The following is a 15,197-nucleotide window of genomic DNA, read 5'->3' as shown; positions in this document are numbered from 1 at the left end:
CACAGAGACCCTACAGTGCAGAAAGAGGCCATTTGGCCCATCGAGTCTGAACTGACCACAATCCCACCCAGGCCCTACCCCCATATCCCTACATATTTTACCTGCTAATCCCTCTAACCTACACATCTCAGGACACTAAGGGGCAATTTTTAGCATGGCCAATCAATCTAACCTGCACATCTCTAGACTGTGGGAGGAAAACCAGAGCACCCAGAGAAAACCCAAGCAGACACAAGGAGAATGTGCAAACTCCACACAGACAGTGATCCGAGCCAGGAATCGAACCCAGGTCCCTGGAGCTGTGAAGTAGCAGTGCTAACCACTGTGCTACAGTGTCAATCAGTTTTGGTCGCCTTACTATAGGAAAGATGTTATTAAACTGGAGTGTGTGCAAATTCTAATAAATATTTGTAAGGCATGATCTCCCATGGACAAAGCCATCCTAGTCAACTGTCTTTCCAAATGCCTGAATATCTCATCCCTTAGAATCTTCTCTAACAACTTACCCAGAACAGAAGTTAGGCTTACGGTCTATAATTTCCAGGTTTTTCTTTTGCAGCCCTTCTTAAATAACGGCACAACACTTTCTACCCTCCAATCTTCTGGTACTCACCCATGCCTAATGACGATGCAGATATCTCAGCCAGGACTCCTGTAATTTCTTATCTAGCCTCATGCAGTGTTCTTGGATATGCCTGGTCAGGGCCTGGAGATTTATCCCCATTCATACATTTTAATACATCCATCACCACCTATACTGTAATGCAAACTGTACCCAATACATCGCCACTGACTTTCTCATGTCTTTCGCCACGGTAAACACAAGAAATATTCATTGAGAACCTCGCGCATCTCCTGCAGTTCCACGTGTCCACTTTGGTCTTCAAGGGGTCCTATTATCCTCTGTAGTTATTCTTTTTCCCTTGATAATGCTTAAAGAATCCCTTTTGATTCACCTTAACCCTCTCAGCCAAAGCTATCCCATGCCTCTCTTTTGCCCTAATTTCCTTCATGTATAGTCCTGTAGCACCTCCAGCGAATCCCTTGATTCCAGCTGTTTGTACCTGAGCCATGTTTCCTTCTATTTATTAGGTGTGAGGAGAAGTTAGAGAAACTTTGTTCTCACTGGAATGACGGAGATTGAGGAGCGATCTGATAGAAGTCTGCAAGATTATGAGAGGCATGGACAGGGTGGAGAGTCAGAAGCTTTTTCCCCAAGGTGAACGAGTCAATTACAAGGGGCACAGGTTTAAGGTGTGAGAAGCAAGGTTTAAAGGAGATATACAAGGCAGATTTTTGACAGGCAGTAGTGGGTCCCTGGAACTTGTTGCTGGGGGAGTTAGTGGAAGCAGATATGGTAATGACTTTTAAGGGGCGTCTTAACAAATACATGACTAGGATGGGAATAGAGGGATATGGTCCCCGGAAGGGTAGGGCATTTTAGTTAAGTCGGGCAATGTGATCGGTGCAGGCTTGGAGGGACGAAGGGCCTATTCTTGTGCTGTAATTTTCTTTGTTCTTTATTCTTTGTATTTCCTGGCCAAAAATTCAACTTGTTTTTCATTCAGGGATTCACTGCCAGCTTTGCCTTTCATCCCAACAGGAACATATAGATCCTGAACTCCAGCTATTTCACTTTTAAAGGCCTCCCAATTTGTCGGAGATCCCTTTGCCCTCAAACAAGTTACTCTAATCAACCCTCGCAAGCTCCTGCTAATTCCATCAAAATTCACCTTGTCCCAATTTAGAACTTGCACCTGTGGACCAGTCTGTCCCTTTTCATAACCATTTTAAAATTAATAGAACTATGGTCACTGCTCCCAAAGTAGTCTCCTATCATCATCTCAGTCACTTGACCTGCCTATTTCCCAAGAGTAGGTCAAGTAGGATCCTCTACATACTGCCTGAGAAACAATTTAAACTTAACGCTCATGCTTAATACTTAATATACATGAATATTTTCTGCTTTGACCACGTGAACACAAAAAAAATCTGCATGGGTGTTTGTATACAAGTACGTGCATGTATGCCTTACATGTGCAGGACCTGCTACTGGGGGTGCTCACAGGGACTCTGGGGTTTTGATTGAGACTTTGGATTTCCTACCTTTAGATCCTGGATAGACAAGAACATTCTACTATTTCAGATATTGGTTGAAAGCTTGCCTCATTCAGATGTTGCCCCGTCTTTCTGTACCCAATGTTGCCCCCACCCATCAATAATGGATACCATGCTTTAGCATTCTGGCACTGCAATTGAATTGCTGAACCAACTGGAAAGCAAACACGAACATGCAACAATAAAGCTTTTCTCCTCCACCACCACCACCCCCCCCCCCCCCCCGCCCAAATGTATACTTGCTCAACAATTTGCCTTATTCTAAATACTTTTTGGAAGGCATAAAAGTAATGTAGAAAAGTCAATACCAAACCTTAAATCCATATCTACAACTATAAATGAAGTATTTATGGCATCAGTTATACAATGATTTAATCATTTAATGTAAAATCAACATTAAATATTATAATAGACCTTTCTGGAACCCAAGAGACACAACATTTTCTGTTTCCCAGCTCTAGATGGATAAGGTCTATCACCTGTCAATTACAGTAGTCAGATGTATTTAAAATTCCATATGCATCTTACTCTGCTGACAGAAGCTGATTAATTAAAAAATAAGAAATGGCTACAGTAGGAAACATTAATATTACTAACCTTAATCCATTCACCCTGTGACCTTTGTACACTGTGATTGACATTTCAGGTACATTACTAATGAAACAATACATATATTGACCAAATTTAAAGCTGACTTCAGTTACAAACAAATTATTGAACTTGACATTTCAATATTTATGAGGCAGCAGTCTACATGTTCCTACAAACCTAGCTGTTCAAATTGTTCAGGGGGTGGAAGGAAGGTGTGAGTGCAGCAGCTTCTGCTCAACACCATACACAGACTGGGTGGGGTTAAAATTGACCATTTTATCTGGCGACATGGCCAATGATGCTTTTAATGCAGAATGAACTGGCTGATTTTTACCAGCTCCAGTCAAATGGCTTTAAGATAAAATATCAATTTGCGGAAAAATGGCAAGCAGCAAATTACTGTCACAGCCTCCATTCACACAGGTCAGGGTAAAAGGAAGAGAGGAAGTTTCTACTGACTAGGAATTTCAAACAGCTTCTTTGTAGTGTTACTCTACCTGTAATCTAAACTACAGAAATTACTGGAGGGCAGGGAAGTGCAGGAAAGAGAATTTCCCAAGGCACAGGGATGGTGGGTTTGTGAGTGCACAGCAAGTTAAATATCCTAAAAGTGGCATTAGGCAAGGTCCTAGAAATCATTCTACCTGCCCCTGCCCCCACCTTGGATTTTACCAATCAAGACTGAAGGCCTCAGACCTGTTGAGACACAAATTAAGATCTTAAATATGTGAATTACATACTATTTTAACTCTGAGTTCCAGATTTTTCAGCAAGGGCACTGTCTTCTCATCTGTCAGTAACTTGTCAGGGTTACTGATATGAGATTATTCGGTTGAAACTAACAAATGGTATTGCTTTGGTAAACGAAACTAAAGAGTTCCAGTCATGGCCAGATGAAAGCTCATTATTCAAAGCATCTCTTTGGACAAATGTCATCACTGCATGACTGGTACTTTCCAACCTCTTGGGAGGCACTTCATTCAAGCAAAACCAGTGGTAGAATCTTTTACTTTTGCCTCAATCATATGACCCACCACTGGACAATGGAAATAGACAGCAAAAATCCAGCTGGAAGAGGATGAAACTTATTTTACCAGTTGAGAGTGGATCAACTCTCTAAACATGTCTGAGCCTCAGGAGGATCAGGTTCCCAATGGCAGTTCATATCTACAGCTCTAAGGAGCAAACTTCTTTCTCAGTGGAGGAGCTAGTCACGCAACACCAGTGGCAGATAAAGTGCCTCTCAATGGTTGGTCACATGATTGGTTGGAATATTTATCCTTCTTCCACCTTTTACCTCCAGTAAAGAGTGGGACATGGGAACCGCCTTCCTTGTATTTGTTGCAGCCTCAAAAGTTCGAGTGAAATTGAGCCATTTCTTTAATTAGAATCTCTCACTTTGAAAAATCAGGCACATAATCTTGCCTGTCTATCCTCCCTGATTGGGGAACTTGGAGGCAGAATTATATTGTCTTGGTTCATTTAAATATATTTGACAAAGTCCACTAATCAGTCAATAGGTTCCTGAACTATATACTTGGCGTAACACAAGTGTAAAGCAAGTGTCTTCCCCTCACTTATATATCAAGTGATAGGAAGTGAAGAGTTGTTCATCTTCTGGGAAAATATCAAACACCACCTTGATCATCAGCAGGGGTCAATGTCTGTCCTAGACAACTAGCACTGACAGTATCTGGTGCAACTTTTGCAGTTTAAGAAATAAAAGGATAATTAATTATACAAGGTCAGGTAAACTTGCAGGCTACTTGTTTATTTTGAAAAGATGCAGCATAATGCAGATGGAAACCTAGCTAATGAGACTTATCGGTTAAGTGCAGTACTAAGCAAATATGATCCAAAATTGATCAACTGGGATTTCTGAATATAGATTAGTATTTTACACATAATGTGGCCTCTCAGATTTATCTTGGGAATTAGCATTGACCAGGAACTGATTGGAACAAACCATTTAAATACCGTAGTTACAAGAGATTAGAGGCTGAGAATTCTGTGGCAAGTAATTCACTTCCTCAAAGCCTTTTGTTAAGGCAGGAATGTGATGGAATACTCTTCACTTGCTTGGATGAGTGCAGTTCTACAACTCTCAATATGTTCAACACCATCCAGCCTGCTTGGTTGGTATCCTATCCGTCAGCTTAAACATTCATGTCCTCCACCACTGACCCACAGTGGCAGCAGTATGTATCATATATAAGATGCACTGCAACATCTCATTATGCCTACTTTAATACCTCCTTTCAAACCTATAACTTCCACCACTGAGATGGAGAAGGGCAGCAGGTGCATAGGAACACCACCATCTGCAAGTTCCCCTCCAAGCCACACACCATCATAACTTGGAAATATATTGCTGATCCTTCAATGTCACTGGATCAAAATCCTGAAACACTAACACGGCTTTGAATGTGCTTACACCACATCGATTGCAGAGTTTCAAGAAGGCAGGTGATCACCGTCTTCTCACGGTGAAGGATGGATGGGCAACAAATGCTGGCCTAGCCAGCGATGACCACATCCCGTGAAAAAACAAAAACTTTCATTGTCAGCTTCCCAAACTAAAGAGGCAGCAAACTGTCCAATGTACTCAGTTTCATAGCTGGAACTGATTAGGGTTCAAGCTTGTCCAATAACTTTAGTATTAGAACCCATTAATGTTAGGTTCAATGGATATCAAGAATGAACAAAATTTGGGCAAGTGCTGGCATCTGATCTAAAAATAGTGGAAAAAGAAGAAATAATTGGCAATCTAAACTTCAAAATAGTGTGTAATAATATAGATGAAATAAAAAACAGTTTGTACAGTCAAATGATTGTTTAGAAATCAGATGAAATTGACAGATTGTCATGCGATGAAGTAGAAATCAATAAAACGTGGTCATTAAAACGTGAGAAAGCCTATTTTACCATGCGAGTTTCAAGCTGTACAACGGTAAGCCATTTTCACTTTCTATGTTTTCGTTAACAATGTGCAAGCACTTTTCAATTGGCGTTAACTCTGTCAGCTTGTTGCAGATATCAATTTATTGATAATATTTAAACTGTTTGCTTGAAGATACAGTGTGCATATTTGCAATGATTCATCAAATCAGTGGTGCCATAACACAGAAGCTTTTAAATCTAAGTTTTGGCCAAGAATAATTGTGATTTTGTGTAATGAAGCTTCCATTTTTGGACACAGGCACAAACATGCAAAGTCTGAATTGTTGGTTCCCATTTGAGTTTATTGCTATTCTGTAAATTGGAATACCTTCAGGAAACTATTTGTATTAACTTGGTAAATATCAGGTGGTGTGCTTTTTGGCATGCGATATCTCTGCACGAGTATGCCAATGTCTGTGTTAAAGGGTGCTAAAACTTAAGTGAAATTTTATGGGTGTATGCTGCCGTCTGGTTGAACTGTTTTAAGAAGAGATGCGCAGCCAGCATTAAATCATTTTTTGATATCAAATCCTACAGTGACATTGTAAAATGCCGCAAAAAATATTTAAATACATATCAGAACACATTTGTATCTTTCAGTTCACTTGCAGTCCTAATTACTAATAGTTGAAGCTGCAGTATCCTAGATTGCAAAAGAAATAAAATACTGTTCTATCAAAAAATGCTTTAAAAATAAAGCATTGTAAAAATTTAAAGAGGTGGCAAATTTTGGTACAGAGAATAACAATGACACAAGTTAACAACACTATTAAAAAAAGTGATGGGCTTCATTCTTAGAGAGACAGAATTGAAAAGTAGAGAAGTTATGTAAAATTTATATCGAAGATTAGAACAAACTTAGAACCCTATGCACAGTTATATAATGAAAATGTACAGACATTGGAGAACTTGCAACAAAAAAAAACACATGGATGATATTCAGATCTGAGAAGATAGACGTATCAGGAAATGCTAAACAGGCTGGGTACCTTTTCTCCAGAAAAGAGGGGTTGAAGGTGAGCCAAGAGAGGTCTTTAAAATAATGAAAAGGATTGATAGTGTCGACATAGAAAACGTGCTTCTACTTGCCAGGGAGCCCACGGTTAGAAGTCATCAATACAAAATAATCACCAAATCTGATAGCAAATTTTGGAGAAATGTTTTTTCTTGAAAAAAGTTGAGTAATTACCAAGAGCACTTAAGGCAAATAGCACAGACGCATTTAACAGGAAGCTCGATAAATATGCAGGGAAGAAAGGTTTAGAAGGAAATGCACTGTTCATATTGCAACATATCAGCTCACAACTGCCTCATCCTTTCTGGAACATGAAGTGTCTCATAGATAATAAATTTTCCACTTCTTTAATTTGATCCCAATCAATTTATGCAGTTAGCAAGCAAAATGATTATGATTTAGGTGTTCTCTCCAAAATGATTTATTTTGGAGAGAACACCTAAATCATAAATGAGTTGGAATACATTTCCTTCTGTGTTCATCTTTCTCTCTCATAGTTAACATTGTATTCTCACTCTATTGCTCTGTTTAATAGAGAATAATTATGAGACGAGCTTGATACAATCAGTATTTTGGAATCTAAATTTTGTGCTTTTAATCAGTTAAATTTTCTTCAGCTAAGCATTTCGGGACATACCTAAAGACAACTGCTCATTTCCCATGACCCCAGTACGCAAATGATTTGTGCTAAGCCAAAGAACCAAACAAAAATTCATTTACTGTATTTTGGCTACCCATTTCATCTCATGACCCTCCTTGACTTGACTTCAGAAGATCATAGCATCAAGACTTTAGGCTGTTATCTGCTAAACAGATTAAGCAGTAAACAGATAAATGAACATAAGCCTGGTAATCCATTTGATGTGCTCAACTACAATGTAAACCGGACCGCAAGAAGATCCCAAATATTACATGATAGTTTATTGCTGAGCATTCAGAGAACCCCTCTGATCAGTTCAGATGAACAACTAGGGGTAACAAAAAGCAATACATTCTTAATCATCAGGATAACTGAAAATTAGATGTGTGAAACAAATTCAAACGAAATTTACAAACTGATTAATTTAAACTTAGCATCTACATTCCTGAGCTGCAGAAACAAATAAAGCCGAACCCTTTTGTATGTGCGAACCAGAATATATGTTATAATAGAAAGCCCAGTACCGACACAGTCAATGTTCCAGAAGCTACTTCTCAAGAAGTCTAATATTTCCACACTAGCAGTTATGCATATATAATTTGAGAAAAGCATTTATCCATGAACAAAACTGCACAAAATCACAGAATTGTTACAGTGCACAAGGAAACTATTCTGCCCACTAAGTCTGCACCAGCTCTCTGAATGACAATTCACCCAGTGCCATTCTCTTGCTTCATCCCATAAACCTGCATTGTTCTATTCAAATATCAGCTGAATTATCATTAGAATGCTTCGATTGAGTCTGCCCCCATTCAAGCACTGCATTCCAGACGCCAATCATCTGCTGCATGAAAAACTTCTCTTCCATAATGCCGTTGCCAATTATTTTGAATCTCTGACCTCTCGTGCTCGTCACCAACTCCCCCCCCGAATTCAGGATGGTTGTGATGTCAAGACGTGCTGTGATATCAAGAAGTGTTCCTCCACTCTGCCTTGTCTGAGGCTCCAATTGCCCTGGGCAGAGTGCCAGACAGGCACAGTTACTGCAACTGCTGTTCCTTATGACCTCCCTGGCTTGTATCACCATCTTGACGCCCTGTGTTTATTTAAGGGATGGCACCTGTGCTGAAGGGCAGAAGAGAAAGAGGCCGCAGCCAAAGGCAGAGAAAGAGCACACCATGGCTGTGAAAACAAAAGAAAAGCCACTCACCTTCACACTGCACAGTCCTAGTATCAATACTATTTAACACAGCACTTTGCACTGTCTGTGCTGCAGGACTTACATGATCAGCAATAGCACGTCCAAGTTTATCCATCCTTGATCCTGCTTCAGCAATTTTTTTGGCTGCACTGATTACATCTGATGTATTCTTTAGTGGGCCCTTTCCTCTGCAAAAGAAACCATCTTAGAATCAAAAATTGTTTGCAACACAGGAGGCGGTATTTGGCCTATCAGACTGTGCTGGCTCTGCTTAAGCAACTCTGTTATCTCCATTCTCCTGTTGGTCTGCAGAAGTTTTCTTTCCAGATGATTATCCATATAATCCCTCTAGTGCAGAAAGAGGCCTTCCAGCCCATTGAATCTACAGCGACTCTCTGAAAAAGCATCCCACCCAGGCCCTCCCCTCCATCCTATCCTTGTAGCACATTTACCAAGGCTAATTCACCTAACCTACACACCTTTGGACATTAAAGGACAATTCAGCATGGCCAATCCACTTAACTGCACATGTTTGGACTGTAAGATGAAACCAGAACACCCATAAGAAACCCATGCAGACATGGGGAGAACATACAAACTCCACACCAACAGCCACTCAAGACTGGAATTGAACCAGGGTTCCTGGCACTGTGAGGCAGCAGTGCTCACCAGTGTGCCATCCTTATCCTTTTGGAACAAAGAATTGTAATGGGGGGGGGGTATAGAATATGCAATTGAAAGTGATGAAAAAGTAAGTGGTCAGTGAATGGAAAAGACTATTTTTAACATTTATGTTTTACTTTTATTAGTATCAGGTAATTATCCAATTTGAAAGTCATAACTGAATTAGCCTCCATCATACTCTTAGGTAGTGCATCCCAGATTTTAACCACTTGCTGCATTAAAATGTTTTTCATGTCCAATCTCTCAGTTTCTTCTAATCTACTTTCTCCAGAGCCCTCAGGGTTTTGAGCATTTCAATGAAATGTTCTCGTTTCTCCAACATATTCTTGCAACTCCCTCATCTCGCAAAGTACTCTTATAAATCATTTCTGCACCCTCGCCATTGCACATCATTCCTAAATTGCAGTGCCCACAATGAGACATGATATTCCAGTTGGTGTTGAAGCAATGTTTTGAAAGGTTCGCCAAGTTCTTCCTTCCTTTTGTGCTTTTACTTAGAGGCCCAGGTTCTCATTCGCCTTATTAACTGCTTTCGTAACATATCATAACCTTAATGGTTTTGCACATATACCCATATGTCCCTCCGCTCCTGCACCCCCTAAATGAAACCATCACTAAATTGTCAACAGCACCATGAGATGATTGAAATCTGGTTACAAACTGCTTAGAGAATGTAAAAATCAATACAAGAACACCAATTTTCTAATGTAAAGCATTTTTTACATAATAATGCTTATGTTAGCATGCAGACCTATTGATAATGAGCCACAAGGTTAGCCAAATACATCACTGAGCTCAGAGTTACAAATGAAAATGAACTGCACACCTGGTGAAGTCTGTCATCTCCATCATGATCATGCACATCTGCTTGGCTAGGACAATAATATCATTTCCACTATCGTCCCATTTAGAAACTTCAGCATCCAGTTTGATCTTCTCCTCCTCAAAGCTGGCTACCTGTTCGGCAATCTTTGCTTTCTGTTCCTGCGGAAGCTGAGCCATAATAGCCTGGAAAACAAGGACAATCTGCTGGAAAAGATCTATAACTAAGAGGTGAAGATTGCCCAAATGTTACAAGAAATTAACTAAGGCACACATGAAACGAGGATGTATGACAACTGCTTCTGCTTTTTGAAGCAAAAAACTGAAGCTTTAGAAATGATTTAATGACTTAATTCATTTTATTCATTCCAATTGCCACTGTGAATTGCATTAGTACTTGTGTTAACTTCCATAACAATAAAACCAACTTCCTTATTGAAGGCTGGCAAGAATTGCAAGGAATACAGTTAGTCTAATTCCTAATGGAAAAGGACATAGCATCAACATTTCAAATGAATTGGTAAATTCACTTTAGGAGGCTGTTTGGAAGGAGTTTGATGCAAGAGAGACTTTGCATCATGTAACAGGGTTTGTTTTTGAGTTCATAATCTAGGTAGTGTTAAGGCAGTGTAGACATAATCTTGGATTAGGTTGCATTATTAGCAAGATAATTTGAAATGTCCAGTAATAATGAGAGAAAATATTCATTTCTCCAGCAGTGGTCCTGGCTTTTGAGCAAACAATTCAATGAAAGTTAAATTACCTCTAAACACTAGCTAATTTTTGCTCCTGTCTATAACCTATTCATCAGCTACTTAGTGTTTTTCTAAAAGTATGGCAACTCAGTTTTATCTTGGAACCATATGTTTAGCTTACTTTATTTCATTGAATTATATCCCATTCTCAGGTCTCATTAGCAAATGGCAGCTTAGAATGGTATTTTCTGCAAGGAGTCTTTCGCATCGATATTGAGTTACTTTCAACATACTAATTTAACATCCAGCACACAATTGCTACACCAACTCTATAGTATCATTCTCAGTCAATCACAAAGAAATTCCTCAAAAATCATTCTTGAAATAATACATCATAGAAGCTAAGATCAAAACTGCTATTCTAATTTAATATTTAAGACTGAACAATGCAAGTCTATTCAATACTTTCATTTGCATAATCTATTCAGTTGTTACGACTGATTGCTTTTCTGTATTCCACTCATACCCATTTTCAGCAAATAAAAGTTGAGTGAATACATTTTGACTCCCATTTAATACTGTAAATGGTTCAATTTTACACAATCCAGCAGTTTCCAAAGTTTACAATGCCAGCTGCTGCCAGGCAGAATGGGAATGCTCCCTGCATTCATTCACTGTCCACAAAGCTTGACTTCTAAAAATAAACTTTTTTTTAGATTTACAAACAATAGATGCAGCTAGGTTATACGCAAGTACGTGGGTACATCACTACATGCACATATAGCAGACACGTAGCAACTATTTTGCGTTTTTAATGATTTCTAATAATGGATAATATCATGTGAATGCAGTGAAAGAACTGGGGTAAAACTGGAGGTTCTATTTTTGGCTAGTAGAAGTCAGCACAGTGAATAATTTTAGCACAGAAAATAAATCTTAGCAGCAACAAGTGCAGAAGAAGTGAACAGAACCACATTTTAAAGCAGCTCTTCATTCCAACAATTTAGCCTCAAAACAAATAAGCTAAAGTCCTGCTGATGCTTCCACTATGTTTCCCTTATTTGGATAAAATTCCTCAGTCTCGGCTTCAGAAACAAGACACTTATGGCATTTTCATTTTGCATACACTATAAAACAGCCATTTTCCAACAGTGGTAGTTAGTGCCAAAACTCAGAGCAGCTGAGCACTGTGGACTTGTCCATTGGGAACTGTACTAAAACTGCCCAAATTCATTCTTTGGATCCTAACAGCTGTCACTGACATTCCATCTGCTTTGGCTGCATTTAAACAAAATTCCCAGTAGATATAGTATAGTATTCGACACCTTATTTTGCACAGTCCACTTTTGAAAAAAGTCTACGTGAAACTGTTAAGTTACAAGTAATTTACTAACATCATGCCTTAAGATTGTATATTTTTGCTTCAATTAGCTATACAAGTTTCACAACCATACCAATAAATTTAATAGTTAGAAAATTTTAGCCTGATTAGTAACTTTGTGCAGTTGCCAGTTACTCCCCATGAAGTATACAATACAGCACTTTCATCAGCCAGCAGTTTGGTTTATGAAAGCTGCAAGTATAAACACAAGGTAACTTAGGTTGATGGGCTATGCATCAAGTATAGACGGAGGTAAATTTATTTATTAACTATTGACATATAGGTAAATTTATTCTAAACATAGGCAACTTCTTACCCTTGCACTCTGTCCATTAATAAGCTGATCTTCCTGTGTCTGGACACTGGTTCTACTTTGAGCATCAAAGTCTTCAGTTTCAAAGTCAGAATCATCCAATTCTTCTGGAGTCTAGTGAAGGGAAAAATTATAGTATTAATATCTAGACACTGGGAGAGTACAGGAATTCACGCTGGCTCCTTATGCTGCTAAACATCTAATATTTTAAATTTAGTACATAGGGGCACGTTTTATTGAAAACTCCCAAGTACCCATAGTAATGTTAATTTCTAAAGGTGCCACTGTGATGGGCTTTTTCACTGTTAAAGATTGTTACACTGGGGCACACAATAGCTGCTATCCCTAGTAACAGTACACCAACCTACAACTGCACAATTTGTATTAATTTCTTATAATTTCCATTAATTTTTTATAATTCATATGCAACAGATAAACAAATGAGGAAGCACATCAGACTGCCTTATCCTGGATGGAATGTCTCAGTTGTTACAGAAACACATTACCTTCCCTATCCAAATGAAAAAACAATTGCCCAAAATAAGGAAATTACAGAATTGTAACATTAAGTCATTTCATTGCAACAGTCCACACAATGCATTAAAAAGAATGAGCCATAAAAATAAACTAAATATTTTAAAATGAAGGTGGATTAGAAGATCACAAAAACAGTATCCGATAACCCAGTGAAAGAAAAATCACAGTTGTACGATTATTGATGCTGTGATATGTCATAAAGACACAACTTTACAATCTGGCTGAAGTCATACTTTTGAAGTCAAGGTTAAAGGTGAAGACACCAAGGGCAAAAACTTCCTGCCTTTGCCATTTTAAGTATCAGCAGTATGGAAATTTTTGTCAGTGCACCTTAACCCAACTTAAAGTCTACTATCAAGTTTATAACCCTTAAAAAGTCACCTCCATCAATATCAAAATCCTGGCTTTTTTGGGCTCAGTGTGCTGTTTTTTCGGGTGCAATCTCTCCGATATTAGTGTAACCAGCACAAGAGACAGCTGAATGTTAAGCACAAATTGTGTTCAGAGCAACTCAAGTTTTTTCTGCCATTTTTGCACTGTTAACAGGTTAATCACAGGAAAAAAAAATCATGTTTGAGATAACCCCATTTTTCAGTTGTATTAATCAACTTTACTTTTAAATCTATCAAAAACATATTAAAACAATTACTTGAAAAATAGAAGTTACTTTGTAGCATTGAGCAATTACATGTATTTATGTATTGTGTTTGGTGACATAAGCAGAAGCTAGAGGAAAAAAAAGAACACTTTTCAAAATGGGTGCTACTTATGCTGCGATCATCCATTACACCTAAAGTGAATAGTTTCATTTTTACATTGCAAAATGCCTCCCTTAACTTGTAATTAATAGCACCGTTTTGCATTCTAAACACTAACTCGCGCACAGTTACATCTGTGAAATTTCAAAGTGTAATGAATGCTTGGCTAATTGTGATGTTATATTGTTTCTCTGGGGAAGGGATAATTTTGCAGCAAAGAACAGAAAATGTATTAGTTTCATGGATAAATTAATTGCTGCATTGAACACAGTTATACACTTCAGCTACTTTGATTTGAATTTTAGCCAACCACTTCACCTCTGTGGTGATAATCACCCAGAGCAACATTTTACATGCCTAATATTTCTATTTGCTGCTGTTAAATACCATCAAGATTGCCTCAAAACACTCAAAAGTCTTGACTGACCACATTGAGCGTTTCATACCAACAATCAGTACTCTAGGGAAAATAGCTTTGAGACAACAGGTAACACGCAAATAGAAGATTTAACATACAAAAGCACACAGCAATGCAAGAACGTTTTTTCCGAAATGACTGCTAATAAGCAATACCCAAAATGAAAAGACTGAAAAGATAATTAAGGTCAATTTCCTTAAATTTTAGTAAATGACCATTATTTAAAAATGAAAGAATACTCCTACTGCACACTATAGAGTCATAGAATGATAGCACAGAAGGAAGCCATTTGGCTCAACATGCCAGTTTTTGACTAGAAAAATAAGCCATATTGCCCATAATGAAACTGCAGTGTTCAATCTCTCCAGATGTTCAGTGGGTTTACCACTGATTAGTTGAGTCTTCGAATGGACTAGGGTGCACTCTGGTCAGTGGGTGATCTCAACTGCTGCAGTAGCTGAGTGCAACTGGCTCAATTTTAAGTACTTACTTAATAACTCAAGGGCAAAAACTAAGTTAGTCACAAATAAACTCAGAACAGCATACTTTCAGCAAAGCTGCCCATGAACACAAAATGTACTCACTCTAATCATCAATACAGCTTTCCTAATATCCCGAATGCCATCATATACCAGACGTGAAGCATCAATGAATTCATTTTCATCCAGCTGTTGAGCAGGATTGGTGCTCAGTGCTTCCACAGCAGCTTCCACTTGTTCAGTAAATCTTGGCATAACTAGAAGTGGGAAATGGATGAATTGCATTAATACACAGATTACTCAAATGCACACTTTTAATGATTTGAACATTTTTTAATGCGTTCAACACAGAATTACTGAAGTCTCTTTGAAAAATATTGCTCATCGACCATTTACTTCCACCAAGCACAGCAACATTTTGTTCAGAAGAATTGTTTGTCATTAGTGGCATTGCTCAAGGATAAATTAGCTTCATTAATTACACTTAATTAGTTAGATTTTTCACGATACGAGATACTTGAAATTGCTACAATTTCAAGTGTTAACAGTAGTTACAAAGAAGTAAATTGCTGCCATCTCAGCCAATGAGTCATTAGAATGAGATT

The 15,197-nt window shown here is 38.3% G+C and overlaps 1 protein-coding gene across 1 annotated transcript in view; it reads right to left on the bottom strand.

Annotated features, from left to right (window-relative positions):
* The window catches only part of ctnna1 (catenin (cadherin-associated protein), alpha 1), a 172,664-nt gene that overhangs the window by 11,459 nt on the left and 146,008 nt on the right, over positions 1–15,197 (bottom strand). Inside the window, exons 13-16 of the mRNA XM_080201695.1 lie at positions 14,698–14,849; positions 12,404–12,514; positions 10,016–10,197; positions 8,588–8,693 (exon numbers count right to left, since the gene is read on the bottom strand). Of these exons, the coding sequence (XP_080057821.1) occupies positions 8,588–8,693; positions 10,016–10,197; positions 12,404–12,514; positions 14,698–14,849 (551 nt within the window). The remainder of the gene's footprint in view (positions 1–8,587; positions 8,694–10,015; positions 10,198–12,403; positions 12,515–14,697; positions 14,850–15,197) is intronic.

Source organism: Carcharhinus amblyrhynchos, chromosome 13, assembly GCF_965287045.1.
Source record: "Carcharhinus amblyrhynchos chromosome 13, sCarAmb.v2.hapA, whole genome shotgun sequence".
NCBI lineage: Eukaryota > Metazoa > Chordata > Chondrichthyes > Carcharhiniformes > Carcharhinidae > Carcharhinus > Carcharhinus amblyrhynchos.
The sequence above is the reverse complement of the archived record's forward strand: the minus strand, read 5'-3'. Positions and strand labels throughout refer to the sequence as shown.